The sequence below is a fragment of the Zingiber officinale genome, chromosome 2B (genome assembly GCF_018446385.1).
Source record: "Zingiber officinale cultivar Zhangliang chromosome 2B, Zo_v1.1, whole genome shotgun sequence".
Taxonomy (NCBI): domain Eukaryota; kingdom Viridiplantae; phylum Streptophyta; class Magnoliopsida; order Zingiberales; family Zingiberaceae; genus Zingiber; species Zingiber officinale.
This window is the reverse complement of record NC_055989.1, coordinates 92,086,883-92,105,523: the sequence shown is the minus strand read 5'-3', so window position 1 is coordinate 92,105,523 and position 18,641 is coordinate 92,086,883. Positions and strand designations below refer to the sequence as shown.

Sequence of the window (18,641 nt, the reverse complement as noted above, 5' to 3'; positions counted from 1 at the left end):
AAAGGGAAAACAAAAAGCCTGCATGAAAAATATAGATGAAAGTAACAAGAATAATCATTTTGACCAATCCACATTTAGAAACAAACTAATCGGTTAACTGGTTTTATTAATCCAGCATACAAAGTCTCATCACAAAGTCATAGAATATTCAATTTTGAAGAAAAAAATTACAATAAGGAATCCTAACTTATTGTTGCCTCTAAATTCCAATGGCTCAATCATATGCCAAATTTATGTCAGCATTGTACAATAACTAGGAAATGCTCCTATTGAAAATATAACAAAAACATGGGACCAGGAACAACCCCATTAGGACAACTACTCAACTGTTAAGAGTACAACATCTCGATGGTGCCAAGCTCAGCGACAAATCAGACACTTATCATAGCTGGTTATCTGCCATATCCAGGTGGTGGTGGTCTCATTGGTGGCAGCAACCTCCAATTTGAGTTTTGAGTGTAAATTATCCACCATATCCAGGTGGTGGTGGCGGTGGCGGCGACCTCCAATTTGAACCTCTATCCAGTGCAGCATACCTATTATTGGCTTGCTGGTGTTGGCCATATGATCTCCTTCCATGGTATTGAGTTGCTGCTGGTGCCCTATCAGCACCATAATTTCGATCCCGCTGCTGGCCTCCATTGTCATAGTAACCTCTGTAGTTAGCATTGTATGAGGATTGTGAATGCGAATAAGCTACATGTGTTACTGGTGGAAGAGCTGAAATGTCATTAACAGAAGGATATGGATATCCTGGACTTTGCGGGTAGTAAGCTGGCACGTTGCTGCGAGCATCAACATGGCTGCTTCCATTATAGGGGTAATGTGATCTATTGTAATGATCTCTTTCATAATGAGATGGAGGTGGCCTGTCATAGTAATGTGTCGACGTAGAAGAAGCATGCCAGTGACCGGGACCATCATTTCTGTGACCATAATACTGTGAATGGCCAATCCGGTGTTCTTCCCTTGATGCTGTTCTCGGATCCACATCATATCTGCTGTTTGAATATTGTGTACTCACTGCACTGGCATTGTACGGAAATGGTGCAGGCCTAGAAGTTGAATGATGGTTGTCTCGACTTATCTGTAAGCTATTAACAACAAGCCGATGTGCAGCATCTCCAAGTTGTTTTCCAGAAATTGAATCAGCTGGATTATGCCTGAGAAAGTACACGCACGAGACAGTAAAAAATTCAGCAAACATCACAAGTGAAAAGAAAAACAGACTAAAAGTGGATGTGTCATTTGGTTGCTTCATTCTTTGTTAAGAGCAAAATATAATTTATAAAACACAAAAAAAAAACAAGATCAGATGATAACTAGTACAACCTTCCACTTTCATACGGCCTCCTGCCAGCGTCATCATATGGCCGCCTGCCATTTTCGTATTGCCTCCTGCCAGTGTCTTCATGCCACAAAACTGGCGGTGGCTTTAAATCACTAGAAGTTACCATCTACAGCAAGGAGACCATATTAAAATAAAAGGAAAATACTAGAGAATTTATGGGGATTCAAAAACTTTGAACAAAATAAAAGAAAAGCTTCATAGTCTATAAAATTATAAATTACAATCAACAGTTAATTATATAAACAAAGAATACAGACATAGCCTGTTATGGCGATTACCCAATTAAACTCAAAAATATTGTTCATCCTAAAAAAGTGCAATTACTCTGGCCAAAAAGTGATGGAGATTAAATTAGTTTATGCAATTATATCATATTTAAAGTGTGGTTTTGAGCAATTTCAGGCAACTTGCGGTGGACCTCCGATTGAAACTAGGCAGTTTTTTTTATTGTTATGTGATTTCCACTGCTCTTTGTTTCATCTTCGTCTAATGTAATCCTGTGTTATTTTTTTCCCAATGTCTATCTACTCTTCTGCTGCACCTTCCTGACTGACTTGATTTCACCAAGTACACGAGTGCTTGGATGCATATGTGACATGAATTGGAGTTGCTGCTTTTGTCATTTCCACCTCTACCAAAACACAGCAAGAATTTGTGACCTCATCCCACAACAGCAAGATGGTGTTCATGCTCCAATCGCCAGACAGGAAACTTTTATTCCTTTAAAAATTCCTTCAAATTTAAAAATCAACAAAATAATCCTAAATTTTAAAGAGATGAAAATGATTTTACATAGCCGGCATATCATTATTATGTTAGATAAAGTAAAATAATAATAATGCCTATAAGGCAGTCTGATATAATTTTAAGTCAATTTTTTTTTACAAAAGAAATTAACTTAGTTTCTCAAAGTCTTGATTTCTAATATCTCTGGCAAAGTTAGAGAATTATATTTTACCCTTACCATTTGCAAAAACTACCAATGATACACCGAAGGCCACACTTACCATCTGTCAAAGTTAATTTCTTCTCCATATGATACACTGACAACACTATCGCTCCATGCGATCATCTCTCACACACCCTAACCCATTGGCTGCCCCCTTCGCTCTCCAATGATTTAACCTTCACTGATGGCCACCCTTGCCTTGGCCTTGGCCTTTTTATTCCTGACACTGATTAAGGTAGATAAACAACCCGTCTCTGCCTTGATGACTGAGATCCACTCACCAACAAAAAATTTGCTTCCCTCACTCTCCATGCGTCTTTTTTATCTTTAAAGCTTCCAATTACTCATCCAATATATATGTATATATATATGTATATATATATGTATATATATATATATATATATATATGAAAATATTTTTTCATCTTTCATGCCATAGATGCAATCTACCACCTATAGTTGTTTTAAATGGTGACCATCAGAGTTAAAGCTTTGTTACAGAGTAGAGACGATGAAAAAAATATTAGAGGTATCAGTAAATGCCATGGTATTTCTACAAGTGTCAATATAAAAATTTTGGCATATGAAATGGTTAAGATGAATGTTTGAAGTGTTATGTTAGAATCAAAAAGAACAAGATACCTACATTTCATAAACAATTGAGTATAAGCCAACACAGATCATTTCTACAAGTGTCAATATGAAAATTTTGGCATATGAAATGGTTAAGATGAATGTTTGAAGTGTTATGTTAGAGTCAAAAAGAACAAGATACCTACATTTCATTAACAATTGGATATAAGCCGACACAGATCATTTTCAAGTATAAAAAAAAACAGTATAGTTTGATTAAACAAGATGAATCAATTAGAAGCAGTGGAGTAAAAAAAAGCTTCAGAGTGACTTAAGCAAGAGGACTTTCCACAAACTACAGAAATTCTTAAATTCCAACCAACGAGTCCCTATCTGTAGCCAATCAAATTCAACCCCACACATGAACAAAGGTCAACCAAGGAAATAGTTGTTGAATTGAGAGATGTTCCCACTAACTTGAATGGAGATAAATTGTCAATCATCATGCACGAATGAGTAGTTGGAAAAGAGATGTTTCATCAAAAATAAAGCCTGATGTCAATTAGGATAAGCCAGGTAACGAAGGTACTAAGTAAATCATATAACTAACAGGTAAACAGATGTATACCTTTTGGGGGAAAATAACACCTGAAGGTGGTTGAGTGATGTGCTTATGTGCATCTGGAAGTTTGTAAATTGAACATCTGGAGAAAGGAACGATTACACTCTTTCTTTGAAGCAAATACCAAATACGCAGAGAATTGGAGCTTACATGACTTGATTATCCATTATATCTTCCTTTCCTTTAACTGGAGATTTGAAAATCGGAGGACATGGATCTCCACCACAAAGACATAGATACCCATTCATTCCACCACTGCATAGAGAACAAATGTCATAACAGATCAAACAGTTAAATACTCTTGTTAAGGTCATTGAATTTTTGTTAAAACAGCATGCCACAAGTCCCAACAATTTGGGATTAGCCATATATATTACATTTCACCATTCAACTATGTGTAAGCTATGTATATTAGTAACATTACAATTTTAAATCACTTTTAATGATATCAAATATAATTATTTTCTCCCATTTCTTAAAGATTTCTATGTATCTATTTTCTTCCAAACATGCACTCTGAGATTCTCCATTTATTTGACACTAAGTTTTTGTAATTTCATTAAATATCTTTATCATTTGACAGATTAACCAAAAATGGCTAGCCAACCATTCGATATTACTAAATACCATTGGAACAAAAACAATTGACACGAGCTATAACTTGCTAGCAGATTTTATAATACAAAAACTCTAAAGAAAATTTGGCTTTCCAAAATCGCTATTTAACAAGGTCACACTACCACTATTCTTTAAATGAACAATAACTTAAGGATATTTGTCCAATCAAATAAAAGTAGAATACTATTTCTCAATTGTTTTCTTAATCAGCAGAGGCATACACGCAGATGATATATACCTGGCCATAGGATCAATTTTCTCTTTTACTTCAGCCTTCTCCTTGTCAGGCAAATTTGAGAATCTGCTTATCAAAGAGAAAATGTATGGGGAAAGAGTGTGGGAAACATTCACAAAAAGCATGTCCGACATAATACTGTTCCGGCGGACTTCCTCCTCCTATCAAAATATAATCACACATAGTGAACCTATTTTCATATTCAGAAGAGAACATGATTCTGATTTGCATGCAACCACTAATACCGTTAAAGTATGTTCCACTTTTCTAATCTCTGAAAGTAAGCGAGTTTCATCGATGAATGGTAGCTTAGCAATTCCCTGAGAAAAAAAGCAATGATCAAATATTGTAATGTTGAAAAGTACAATTAAAGGAATTTTCAAGATACACAGTTAATTTGACCTGCCACGCATATCTCTTTCCATTCATATCCACTTCAAAATCTGAATAAAGATGATTAAAAAAAATATGAAAAATGAAAACGGAGGATAGGCTTTATCAAGTTTCAGTTACCAATTGGATAGAAGTCAATAATTGGAGACGTTGGATCAGACATCAATTGTCTATACTGTAAAGGAAGTGCATGGGAACTGTAACAGTAGACAAAATATCAGCCAAAATAATTAATAAAATGATATAAAATATAATTATTGATATTAATTGAATCACCTTGCAGCTGGAAAGACCCCCATTAATTGATTGAATGGTTTAAAAGGTGAACCGAGAGTAAAGCTTATGTTAAAGCTGCCTAAATCTTTCATATCAGAGGCAAAAGGAGCATAATGGTAAGGGTAGAACCTGGTAACAGAAGAAAATAATGTAGAATGGATGTATGTGTACATACTATACATAAACCAGAAAAGATAATTATGAGATCTAATTTTAACATAAGTAATGCACTGCTGAAGGCAGTGTTGTGGATCAATCATAAAAGTAAAAGGCTGCACATGCCAATTGCTTATACCTTATTCACTAAAACTAGTTCTCCCAAAAATTATAACTACAATGAAACATTCAAACTTCAAAAAAAAAAAAACACAATTCCTTTTCCCCATTTTTTTTGACAGAAATAAATTACAATAATGTTAGTGTATCAGTTTAACAAATGAAATAAAGGAAAAGCACCAGTGACATGAAAAAGCCAGCAAGTTCTTCGCATCACACTGCCTTAAAGTTGGAACCAATATTCACATTGACCAGTAAAGCAACACAGCCCTCTTATTCATTCCTGTCCGAAAAGGGGTGGATTATTCTTATCCGAACAGGACAGGATGTACAGTATATCAAAATAAGAACTAATAAAAGCCAAATGAGCATTCGAAAGCTTATTTAAAGTATGGTTAATTAATAAATCTACTGTTAACTTTTAAGTTTTTAACAAATCATCACAAACTCTGTGTTTTACAAATATATAACAATTTAAATTTTGTAAAAAATCTATCATGACAAAAACTAGCCAACAAATTTTTAATTAATTTTTAGAGTATTATTTTACAGAACATTCTACATCATTTTGCCACTCATTAGATTTTTTAACGACCAAATGTGTCCTATATTAATACTTTTATCAATTAAACATTATTTAACTATAGCAAATTTTTACATTTTCTAAAAACTGTATTTGAAATTCTTAAATCAATATATGGCATGAAGTAACAATATTCATCAAGAAAAAGTGTCATTTGATGTGTTATGTCAAGAATGTGCAAGATTTGTCACAAATTTGTATGTGATGTACTTATGATAGATTTGTTACAACCCAAAAAGTTCAGGATACATTTAATAGTCAACCCTATTGATCAAATAATATTTAATGAAGTTTGTTAACCAAAAAAAATGCAAACCATAGAATAAAGCTGTCAAATAAAACAATATTCAAAAGATCAGGAAACTAACTCATTGTTCACAACAGCCAGGATATAATATCAAAGGCATAGAAATAGCATGCAAATCAATAAGTTGAGATTTGGATTTCAAAGAGCATTGGTGGAAATGGTTATCAAGAAGATAGAGTTGAAGTGATCATGATAAAACCAAAGTTTGAAACTTTGAGTCCTGCTGAAGTTTCATTCTTTGACCAAACTAACACGATTTTGGTATCATGCCATACGGTGCTAGTGGTGAATTAGAGATGGCAGGAGGAGTGAGAAGACAGCTATACCTAAGAGCAAGGTTTATATGGTTAAGCCCACATATTGTGTCATTTTAAATATTTAAAAACAAAATAGAGAAAAAGTAAATTGCAAATTCAAGCACATAAAATTGAAAATCTTACCATTGCCATGAGCAAACTCCTTCATAGTAATAGTGCATGACCCAGCACAGGCCTTCAGTGTACCTCAAGACCTAACAAAAACAGAAAGCAAAAAGACTAGGTAGTTGACATAATTCTTACAATTCTTTGAACTTATAGTAAATTTTTAAAGTTGGATTATATTAGATGAGTGTCTAAAAGGCACAATACCCATCCTCTAGAAAGAAACTTATGGATATTTTTCCAAAAAAAAAAAAGAAGGATAAGTGGATAACAGAACTCCTTCATGGCCTTGCCTATGATGACACTTATGATAACAATGCAGTTACAATTGATAGAACCCAAGGTGTTGGTTCATTCAAAATGTGCATCTGTCACAAATCAAGTCTATGGCAAACAGACTTCTTCAGACCACATGATGATATGTTTTTGCAAAATTAGTGATATCAATCAAATGCAATATCATTCCTAGGGCCTTAATTAACCAAATCCAATCCAATCCAATTTCTTTGTTATTGCAAAATTTTATCTGAATAAATCAAATAGAAGGATCCAACAAAATTCTTGATAACCAATACAAATGTTGTCATGATGGGACCAAGAGATGCATGAGAAATAACACAAGGCTCCCAACCCTTTTTACCCAAGTTGACTTCTCATTTCTTAAAAGCTGACTCATGCACACATACCCACAGTTGAAGAGGATATGCTAGACCAGTAGGCCAAAGAGTCAGATAATGCAGCCTTCTAAGAATATAGACTTTCAAAATGAACCAATTAGTCTGGTTTGGACTTTGGATGCCCATGCAAATGGCCAATGACCATGCATTATAAAATCATTGTGCGAAGAAAATCATATAGCCAAGAAGAATGATATAGTTTTATTTTGTCATGATCACATCTATTGTGAGAAGTGAGAAGAAACACATGGCTAAGCGGAAGTATTATTCCATTGCATTTATTATTACAACGTTTCTTTCTTGTTAGATAACAAGAACTTACTGCTATCAACCTACAGTAGATAAACAGAGAACAACCAGCCATTTGAGATGTCATGGAAAATGTTTAGGATTTTCTGATGCAAATAAAACTACCAGACCACTTTAAACTATATGAGTAGAATATAGTAAATAAATTCATGGTCTAATAAGCGGAGAGAAGAAGACATTTGTTGTTCTCGACAGAAAGAGAAAAGGGGCAGTGAAAGAAAAACGAGGGAGATGATCTCATTAGCATCAATCTATCATGCACATTGATTGGCAACAGAACAATGCCACCTCTCCCAATCAAGCACAAAATAAATTTTTAAACCATGTTTACGGACATAAAGATATGAAGGTTAAATCGTATCACTAGCTAACTAGCTTGTTAAATTTCAAATCATGTCTAAATTAATGTTCTAGTTTGATCAAAGCCAATTTCACCAAATAGATAAGCAAAACACATATTCCAAGCAGTGTTTAAAATTTAAATCAAAATATAATTCTTTTATATGTATCTTAGTTTGTGAACACCTATTTTTATATGTTTGCGTTTGTACTGTATTTTTTAGATTGATATGCAAATATTTCATGAAGAATTGTAGATTGCCTAGTAATCATTAATCAATATTAGATGTTATCTGTAAGCTACCTTAATTCCGATACGAGTATTCCACATGAGTGTGAATTTAAGTATTCAACATGGCTATTTCTAAAAAAAAAAACAAGTGATCATTAGAGATAGCAAGTGTCCACTGGGAGTGTGGATATGCCTAACTGCTGATGTAGATACAGAGGGACAGAAGAAAAGACCAAGTATTAAAGTACCAAGGATTGTTTATATTGATTGCTTAAAATGTTAATTTTATATTTTATATGGTAGATGTAAGTTAAAATTTTGACACGTCATTGTTCTTAATTAAACTAATATTATTTTGAAAATATGCAGTCTATATGCATAATTTACAGTATACCAATCATTAAGCTTTTTTAAAAGCTTGATAAATTATAAAGGTCTCAACAGATTAAACTAATCACTTACAACATCTCTTTGAATTGCCTCAATTTCTTCTGGAGATCGTGCAGAAAATTTTTCTTGATAATATCTTTCTTTCCATCCAGGATCTCCTAGTTTGACCTGCCACATTAAAAAAGAATAACTAGTCAACTAATGTCTAGCACGGGATACTTAAATTAAATGAAAACAAAAACTGAGTATCCATGGGTCAGTCTCAAGCCTGTTGCATAATCCAATTAGTAGTGTGAATGTCAATTATTGGTCAAATATTTCCAACAACTAAAATCTACTCTACTGACAGAATGAGCGGAACTTTGTGATAAACCAAATTTTCATGGATTTAAGTATTATTAAATACTGTTTCTCTTGACAATAGAATGTTAAACATAACTTTTCAAAGAGATATCCCTGTTCTACAATAGGTGTAGAACAAGAATATAAATCCAGTTTAAATCAGACTAAAATTGAATAAATTTCAGACCACATTCTCCAAGGGCATGGTTGTGGACAGGAGAGAAAAAATGTGCATACCATCCTCATAATCAACAGAAGTACAGAAATGTTCTTATATAACAGATAACAGGACAACGTGATAATAGAATCAAATAAAATAAGTCCAACACCAAAAAAAAATCAAGAGTTATAGACATAAACCTTGTCCTCTTCTGGATTTTCAGAGTTAAAAAGATCAGATTTCTCCCGCAGCAATTCCTTAAGCTTTGTCTTCAACTCCTCTTTATTTTCTTGTACCTAGAAATTAAAAACAAAATTTTTAAATTGACAACAAAAAATTTAGTACCGTCTGAATGAATATGAAATTGAAGATTATCTTACTTCTACTTCAAGACTATTCTCGGCCTCTACAATTGCTGCACCTACTGTTGCTCCTCCAGAAGACAAGCGAGCAACTTTTTGGGCTCGGAAACTAGCCCCTTTACTATCACAGTCTTTGGATTGGTTAGCCTAGATGTCAAGTGTCATAGATTAGTAGTTTGTGCTATCTGATTTTCATTTCTCATAGTTATTATTCTTTCAGAGTCTGAGGAAGCACCAACTTGTTGATATGGTGAAGGCAAAGCACCCGATGCAAGTCGTGAACCTTGAAAACGAGTGACAGGAACTATGGAATCAGGTCTCACTTGAGGGTCGATATCATCTCCTCGCTTCATTTGTGTCTTTTCCCGCTTAATTCTTTCTGCTTGGCGCTGACAAAAATAAAATCAGTAATGAATATCACCAAAATTTTGATGACAATGTCACACAACAAACAACAGAATGGAATTCTATGCAGTTATATCACTAGTAATAATTGTAGCTTTTAATTATATTAATTAAATTTTTTAATCATCATTGAGTTTAACTGTCATCTTTGAATATGTTCATACAAGCTTGACATACCTTTCTCATTTTATCATATCTATGTTTAAATATCTTTATCATTTTTCATCAACTGAAGCTCCACCTAATCGCTTCAAGATAATAAAAATTTATTCATTTTCTTTTAAAAGTATCCTATACATCCATAAAGTATCAATCACATGGAGTTATATGGAGCTTCCTAATATATATTTTATCAAACAATAAAGTTGATTCTGAAATAAATAAAAATTGTAAATGTAGTCGCTTCAAATAAGCAATCTTCTGGAATTATAAGGAACAATAAAGTTTAGTAAATCATGTATTGCATAAATTATATGATATATGAAACTTGTAAGGAAACATGTAAAATTGCATGGAACATGTGAACCTTGATGCAGATTAGACATATATAATTAATCAAGTAATAAAATTGTTTCTAAAATAAATAGCAAATTTGGAACTGACTTGATGCAAACGAGCCCTCTTCTGGAATATTTTGTCTTCATATGACCCAACAGCCTGAATGAAATGTTCCACTCTGCTCAAGTTGGGCTGGCAGGAACAAAAACAGTTAGGTTGCACAGATGTAAATTTGAACAATAAAAAGGGTGAGAAAATTCAAATCTTGTATACCTTGCATGAGTCAGTTAAATAGCCATTCATTACTCGAAATTCCTTCTTGTACACAGCCATTAACAAATTTATGGCACCCTGCCACCATGAAGATTAAAACAACATTGACATCTAGTGAAAAATCAAGAAAAAAACGTACATGATGACATGGAATGATTAAATTTCTTAAATTTCCAAATCACAACCATTCACAAAAAGAAGAAAAGACCTCAGATTGCAAACCTCTCGAATTTCTAATGTTGGCATATGAGGAAGGAAGTCATTCCCAACAAAGAAGCATATGAAGATGAAATCATCAACTATGCGTTCAAAGTCAACTTCAAAAGGAGGATTAGGGATTCTGAATTCATATTCCAAATACTCTCGCAGAGTCCAAATGTTAAGAAACTGCATTTTCATTCAATTATGGTAACGTTTACCATTTTTACTTAAAAAAACAAATGCAAAAAAGACAAAGTATGTACAAGCAAAATCAGACCTGGTAAGGTTTTTTGGCAATAGATGTGTCTTCACTCTTTTCATCAAATTCCCCAGATTTTCTTTTTGCATTCCCTTGGCAAACTGCTGCTAAATGGCCCATCTGACCACACAAGAAGCATTTGTCCTGCTGCCCAGGAGTGAAAACAATCTAACACGCCAAAAACAGAGATTACACATGTAAATATTCCATCTCATGAAGGAAACTACCAAATATATGACTGAACGTAAGTTAATTTATCAAGAAGATGGCCAATCAAAACAATCAATATTTTGGAAACCAAAAAGAAATGTATTTACATAGTTGTTCACCAAATACTGTTCACCAAATACAATATTTGAACATACAGAACTTTATCCAAAGTTCATGAACAGAACATGCAAAGTGATTCATATTTCTAGCATCAGCAGGAAATAGGATTAAGCACTAACCTCTCTCAAGATTGAGAAGTGCACCTCATGTGTGGCCAAAGCCAACATGATCAAGTCAGCATCCTGAAAAGAAAATGATCATGAAGCTCTAATATAAGAACACATAAATTCCCACAAAATAGACAATGCTAAGGGAATGCATGAAAGTTAATGAAATATTGACAGCATGTGGTGGAATAATTGGTATATATGGTGATTCTGAAAAAACAAAAATTAAAAACTGTGCAGATTAAACGTTGACATGATCTCATGTGTCATGAAAAACAAGATAACTACTCTGCGATGGTAAAATATGTAAAAATATCATCCACCCAGACAGAACAGCTAGAACATAACATACCAAGCCATATAAACAGTGTCGAGTGTTTGGATCATAACCAGGCAGATTCCGCTGGAGACGGACATACGACATAATTTTGTGTTCCCCTTCACCAGGAACATTAGCATCAGAAAGGATAACCTACAAGGAATTGCATCATAACCAAAACAAAATGTTTGTATTTTGTTGTCAACATTGTACATCTGATTGACACATTAAGTATAATGAATATAAAGGAACAGTTTGATGTTTCCATGACAGAAAAAGATTGAACTATAAAGCACAGAAGTAATAACTTGCATACTTTTATTCGTTTCCAACCAGGGTCATAATTTAGTCGGAGATGTATATAGTACTGCAGCGCAATTGATAAAACGGCCATAAATTCAGTTCCTGGAGTAATAACATTTGAATCAAAAAGTTGTGACTCCTTTTTAGGAGGAAGCTTTCTGCCTTCCATTTCAAATTCTTGGCGTAGCTTCTCTTCTTCAGCTTCCTGCAACAGGAGCAACTGAATGATAATATGTCACCAGAACTTAATATTGCATGTGGTTGCTAATCACAAAGCCTAGGTGTCACATTTCTACATGAATGATATTGTTCTGTGAAAAATATACAGTAGAGATGTAAAGTTATAGGCATGCCCACCGCATCAGCCGCATCTTTGGCTGCTCTAAATCTTCTAGAACGCTGTTGGTTCATCTTAGCTCTCGGTGCAACACCATCTAAAGACAGTTTAATTATTAATGTGCTTTCGGAAGTCAGAGGGAAATAATCGCACATGGATTCAAGTTCCAACTACTAGAGAAATCAATAATGAAAACAAGATATATCTCATAGAATAAATCCATAAACTTAAACATGGACCATTAAAGAGATCGTATCAATGAAAACAAATATTACTAACAGAACTCACCAATTGCCATATATAGCAGTTTCCGAGGACGCACCATGACGAAGAGTCTGTCGATGTAATAAAAAATGCACTGAAAGACCTCATCGAACGTCGTGGGCGCAGGCTGTTGAAAATGTGGAGATGAATCAACACAAAAAAAAAAAAAAATCTTATAATTTGCATGCATCGTATATTGTGTAAAAGACTCATGAAATGCAAATGCATGGAATGTACAGCAACTATGGCATAAGTGCAAATCAAGCAAAGTTCCAGCAGCAACAAAGAATGAATGGAAAGCATAAGAAATCCACAATATAACACTGAGAATAATTCACCTCACAGAAAGAGAAAAATATTCTTAATTGAAAGATCATCCAATACAAGGGATCATAACTCTTTTTCTAGCAAGGCAATGAGGCAACTCTATAAAAATACCCTAAAACTATAACAAATTCTCAAATAAATTTAAAACAAATGTCCAAACAAATCAGGATCCTGACACCTCTTATCTTTATAGCTTGGCAATACGAACACTTTAACAACAACAACAGCAACCAAGCATTTATCTCACTACATGGGGTCGTCAATAAAAATCCTCCTATGCCATTAGATTTGATCCCTTACTATATCATCATCTATATTTAAATGAATTATATCTTCTTTTATTGTTATTGACCAAGTCTTTTTTGGTCTCTCTCTTCCGTGTATTTGTCGTGGTTTTACATCGCTTAATTGAGATATTTATGGGGCGACTAAGTACATGCCCATATTATTTTAAATGTGTCTCTCATAGTTTTCCCTCACTAGGCGCACATCCATCTTAATATCCTCATCTATGTGACCCTCATTTTTTGCTCTTTTGAGCACTTCATAGCTTCATATAGCATAGCAGGTTTAATTGACGTTTTGTAAAAGTTCTCTTTAAACTTACTAAGGATGGCAATTTCCTTCTAATCCGATAGGAAATCCGATATCCGACCCAAATGGAGGAGGGTATGGAGGGAAGTTTTAGACTCAATTAAATAATCGGGTATTCAGGTATGGGAATTTTCGGGTTCGAGTATGGAGACGGATATGGTAAAATCCTACTCATACCCTACTCGATATATATATATGTATATATGTATATATATTGAAAGAAAAAACTTTAGCCCGCTTACCTAATAAGCCGCTACCTGAATATACCCTGTGTTCAATAAGAGATCTAGTAACTTCTCTCCCTAGGGGGCTTTTTCTTATTATCCTCAATGTTATTTTTTTAAGAATTTAATAAATATTTATAAGTTCATTGAGATAAAATTTTTTTTTTTAAAAAAAAAGCGAGATAATGGGTAGGGTATGGATACCCGATCATCCGACGAGTATGGGAATGGAAATGAAAGTTAAATACCCAATGACTATGGGGATGAATAAAATAAATGGGGATGGGTATGGAGGATATGAAATCCCACCCAAATTCGATCCATTATTATCCCTAAGAGGTACCTTACAATTAGAGATGGATCTAAGAAGGGGCAGTCTTGGGCTCTAGCCTAGCCCGGCAGAGATGGGGAGTAGCTCGCCAGTACTAGGATTGATTGGGAGGAAGGCTGAGTGAAGAAGCGACAATGGGGGCTATAGGAGTAGGTTTGTTGATTGTGGGCACCTTGGGACAAGTAATACTCCTCTCCCGACTCGTCGCCCTAGAAGTACTTGATCGAAGGAGCTGCCGGTGGTGGAGTGACGGAGCCCATCGGCATGGCAGACACGACAACGAAGCGATGAACTCAATGAGTTGCGTTGTATTGTCGACCATCTCTCGCCTCTTATTAGAACTGATCAACTACTGTGAATAGGACTTCTCTTAATCCCTGTCGGATCAAATTGGAATTAATCTCTACCACTGAATGGGGAATCATTGACGTAACCAACCACTTCTGAGATGACTAGAGTAGCGTTCACGATTTGTTAGATTCCTTTTTCCCAATTAGTCCTACACGTGTTGAGGTCTAACAAGTTTTGAAACAACGAGTGTATGGCCTGTTCAAGAAATCTCTTCTTGGTTTAGGTGAGGACGTTGATGCCCATCTATTGTCTTCATTACAATTGGTCAAATACCATTTTTTTAAATTAAGGCCTTTTTTTATTAAACTTTAACAACATTATAAATTTGAAATCCTGAAATATTTTAACAATGTCGTAATAATTAATAACTTTGCTTTAACAAATTGATTGGCACACGTATTATTCTCTATTTTGCATTAATATCCTTCATTCCTTTTTAATTTTTTTTACAAAAAATGTGGTATACAATTTGGAAGTGTTTTTTTTCCTTTTTTTTTTTAAAAAAAAATTGTTTTAGCAGGGTGGCAACATGGTGATGGAGAAACCACCTACCCTTTGACCTTATATCATATAATCTCGGATGGATTTGGGATTGTTGAGTCGGGCCGAAGCCACATGATGGATTCAATCTAAAGAGATTTCGTTCATTAAAAAAAAACTAAAATATTAAAGGTATTCAAGTTATAAGGTGCAATTGTAACCAGCCAAATCTCTGATACGCAATTTACAGAATAGACTGTAGTCGTCTTGTAGAAGCGATAAAAAGAGCCTCAGAAGTGTTGATCACAAACTTAACTCATAAGACTGGACTAAGACAGGACTGTCTTGGGATCTAGTCTAGCCAAAAAACAATTTACATAGATATTTGTAGTCTGCAATTTGGCACCAAAGAGAATTGATGTGTTCTTTCTTTTTTGTTCATTTTGTTTTGCTGGTTAACTCACCTTCCACACCTAAAGCTCAGTCCAATCCACCTCTAATTTCTAAATCCGTCCCTACTTATGATCACAAAGAATACCTAACATCATCCTCCATTTCAACCATCCTACTCATATCCTATGTAAAACATCTCTATCAAACCTTTCATCCTTTTGCAAAAACTATCCTAGATACTTAAAGTTTTATAGGGAACTCGTATCTCCTATCTTAACATTTGTCTTGATATGTCTAATACTACTTGACTTAAATTTTAGTTATTGTCTTTATTCTACTAAGCCTAAAACAATTTACTTCAAGTGTTTCCCGCTTAGATTTGACCTTAAAAGTTACTCTTTCACGTGTCTCATCAACCAAAATAATATCATCTACAAACAACATATATGATAATAACGTATCTTGGATATGTTAAATGAGTTCATCCATAATTAGTATCAAAAGATATGGACTTAATGCTAATCCTTGGTGTATATCTATTGTTATAAGAAATGCTTTAATCCACCTAGAGTTTGCCTCTTTTCATTGCATCTTCATACATATGCTTAAGTGTTTCAATATATGCTACGCTAACCACTTTTTTTCTTAATTCTCTACATAATTTTCCTCAGAACTCTATGAAAAACTTTTTCTAGGTTAATGAATATCATGTATAAATCTTTCTTTTTTTCCTACTACTTTGTAATAGTTATGTATAGTTTCTATCATTAACATTTTAAGCATGAATCCAAATTAATTTTTAGTCACCTTAGTCATCTTCCTTAATTTTTTTTTTCTACAACTCATTTCCAAAGTTTCATGGTATGACTCATTAGCTTAATACCCCTATTAGCAATAAGAACACTTATTTATAAAAATAACCAAAAATTAGAAGAAATTCCCAAATAATTCTAAACCTTTTAAATTTTAAAATATCATGATTACTTATGTCATCCCTCCCCCCACCAAAAAGAACTTGACTTCGTCAAGTGGGAGCCCTATATAGCCTTACAATGCGTGCATAAGTGCAGAATGGACAAGTATTGCATTTGTAGAAAATAGTTCACTTGCTTCTTCTTCGATCTCAGTAAATAAGTTATGTCTATACAACATATCTTATAATGTTTCCATGGGGAGGTAGCATAGCCCGTGTATCAATTACCATGTAAATCATATGGGATGGTTGCAATAAGGGTAGAATAACAGAAGGAGTAGAACTTGTGGACAAAATCAACAAAACAAACAAAGAAGAGGGCTCAAGTGTCCCTTGTTAAGATATTAGATCCTTTATATTGAAAGTTGATTAATGTTTAATTCAAGTGGTAAGTCAATAATATAAGCATTAGAGGATATTTTTTCATAATGTGGGACCAGAGGAGCATGCTTAATTCTTTATTTCAAAATAAATATTAACAATCATGAGATCATAAGATGTAGAAAATTAAAACTTATATTATTCTCTTCATTACTTTTCCCAAATCCAGAATCCATATGTATTATCTTTGTAGTCCCTTAGAGTGATCCTATTGACAATTTAAATCACCTCCAAGTATAAGTTTTCAGGCATATGTATACCATGAAGTATTTATCTAGCTTTTTTCAATATATTTTGTTTCACATAAATGTCTTATGACTAGTTATGCTCATAGTCAATGTCTCTATTATTTCTCGTCATTTGCAAGTATTCATATATTCCAATTTGCTAATCTAATCCCATAATCGTGGGTAACCATGTTTACCTACATTGGCATATGGCAATGCAAGAACTTTTGCCTATTTTGCATAGCACTTTGGTTTTGATTGAGGAGTCTCTTATGGGTGACCTCTTAGCCCGTCCTTTACATATCAAGGTAGCCAAGTGTGAAAAACCTTCATGTCACATACGAATGATGAGCTATCCTAATAACAAATAAGGTTAATATTTCATAGGCACAGATAATATTAATGAGGGCTTCCCAGACTCAATAAAATTCTCAGTTTACAATTCACAAAAATGCAAAATGTAGCAAGATTTGCATCGTATGATGTGAAAAAGTTATATCCTCATCTAAACAGTATTGAAAAAAGATCCCAAAGCTCAAGCAGGTAATCCTACATCATTCCAATTGGACGTATATAACTCTTTGAGGAATGGAAGAAAATAAGCCACGACGGTCAGACAGCAAGAAAGAAAATAAACTGCATGTCAATTGTGATATGGTTCAATTGACTCTCATGCTGGCGAACTAATGCGGCCTAGAGGGAAAAAATAACATTTTGCCTACAATTGAAATAAATAGAAAAAGAAAAAGAAAATAGAAGGGGAACCGTACCCGATCCTCAGGGTGGAAGCAGGGATGGATGATCCCGTTCATGTCAAGGTAAAGATTATCGTACTCAAGGCCATTAGGGTTGGGCTTGGAGGTATCGATGGGGATCTTGACGCCATCAATCTCGACCGCCTCCTCCTCCACCACGTCCACCACCACCATGGGGTACTTCTCCGCCAGCCAGCGGTAGAACGCAGGGACTCCCATTGCGCCGCCCCTCTCACGCTCTCTCCGCGATCTACGGAAACCCTAACCCTCGGATCGAAGAAGAGAGTGATAGGAGGCCAGACTGAAACCCTAGGTGTTGACGAGAGAGACGAGCGATGATTGAACCCGTACGAAATCAGGAGGAAAGAAAAAATAAAAGACATAAATAAAAAGGTAGGATTATTTAAACAAAATAAGGAGACTAATTTAACTAATCAATTTTCCTATTTATTCACAAAAGTTACATATTATACATACACAGAAAAGAATTATTATTATTAATTAAATCTAATAAGCCATTATAAAATATAGTATTTTTATAATAATAAATTTAATGATTTTTTTTTAATATTTTTGTGATTTGGATATATTTATTTAACTATACTTATCTTTTAAAACAATATTATTTTCAATTTTGTTGTGAAGACTTACATAATTTTTTTTATTATTTTATAGCTGTAGACAAATAAGATTGGTGACTCTTACGTCAAAAATTTATTATGTCTTCGGGATCTTTGCTTCTCTTTTGCAATAATTTACGAAGATATTTATCTTAGAATAGTAATTTTTTTTAATAGAAGATCAGCTAGTTTTTATATTCATCAAAAATTAATCCTAAAATTTATTACAGTAAATACATATAAATATCAACTTTGTCAACTCGTGGAAATAGA

General features: G+C 33.9%; 1 protein-coding gene across 1 annotated transcript; it reads right to left on the bottom strand.

The window, feature by feature from the left end:
- Window positions 1–86: 86 nt before the first annotated feature.
- Window positions 87–18,115, bottom strand: LOC122046352 (5'-3' exoribonuclease 3-like). Its single transcript, XM_042607001.1, has 24 exons — window positions 17,764–18,115; window positions 12,737–12,839; window positions 12,469–12,545; window positions 12,125–12,316; window positions 11,842–11,961; window positions 11,502–11,564; window positions 11,071–11,220; window positions 10,815–10,979; window positions 10,593–10,670; window positions 10,425–10,511; window positions 9,656–9,805; window positions 9,435–9,563; window positions 9,255–9,350; window positions 8,625–8,720; window positions 6,624–6,694; window positions 5,018–5,146; window positions 4,862–4,938; window positions 4,751–4,791; window positions 4,594–4,668; window positions 4,352–4,509; window positions 3,646–3,750; window positions 3,502–3,577; window positions 1,333–1,457; window positions 87–1,163 (listed from the first exon to the last, which is right to left on the bottom strand). The coding sequence occupies exons 1-24, from the start codon at window positions 17,965–17,967 to the stop codon at window positions 464–466; spliced, it is 3,267 nt and encodes a 1,088-aa protein (XP_042462935.1). The 5' UTR covers window positions 17,968–18,115; the 3' UTR covers window positions 87–463.
- Window positions 18,116–18,641: the final 526 nt, after the last annotated feature.

Excerpts from the sequence above, each read along its gene's own strand:
- LOC122046352 (XM_042607001.1), bottom strand. The coding sequence starts at position 17,967 with ATGGGAGTCCCTGCGTTCTACCGCTGGCTGGCGGAGAAGTACCCCATG. Across the intron at positions 12,546-12,736 it reads ACTGCTATATATGGCAATTG|ATGGTGTTGCACCGAGAGCT; the intron begins GTGAGTTCTGTT and ends AACTGTCTTTAG. Across the intron at positions 4,792-4,861 it reads TATTGACTTCTATCCAATTG|ATTTTGAAGTGGATATGAAT; the intron begins GTAACTGAAACT and ends ATCTTTATTCAG.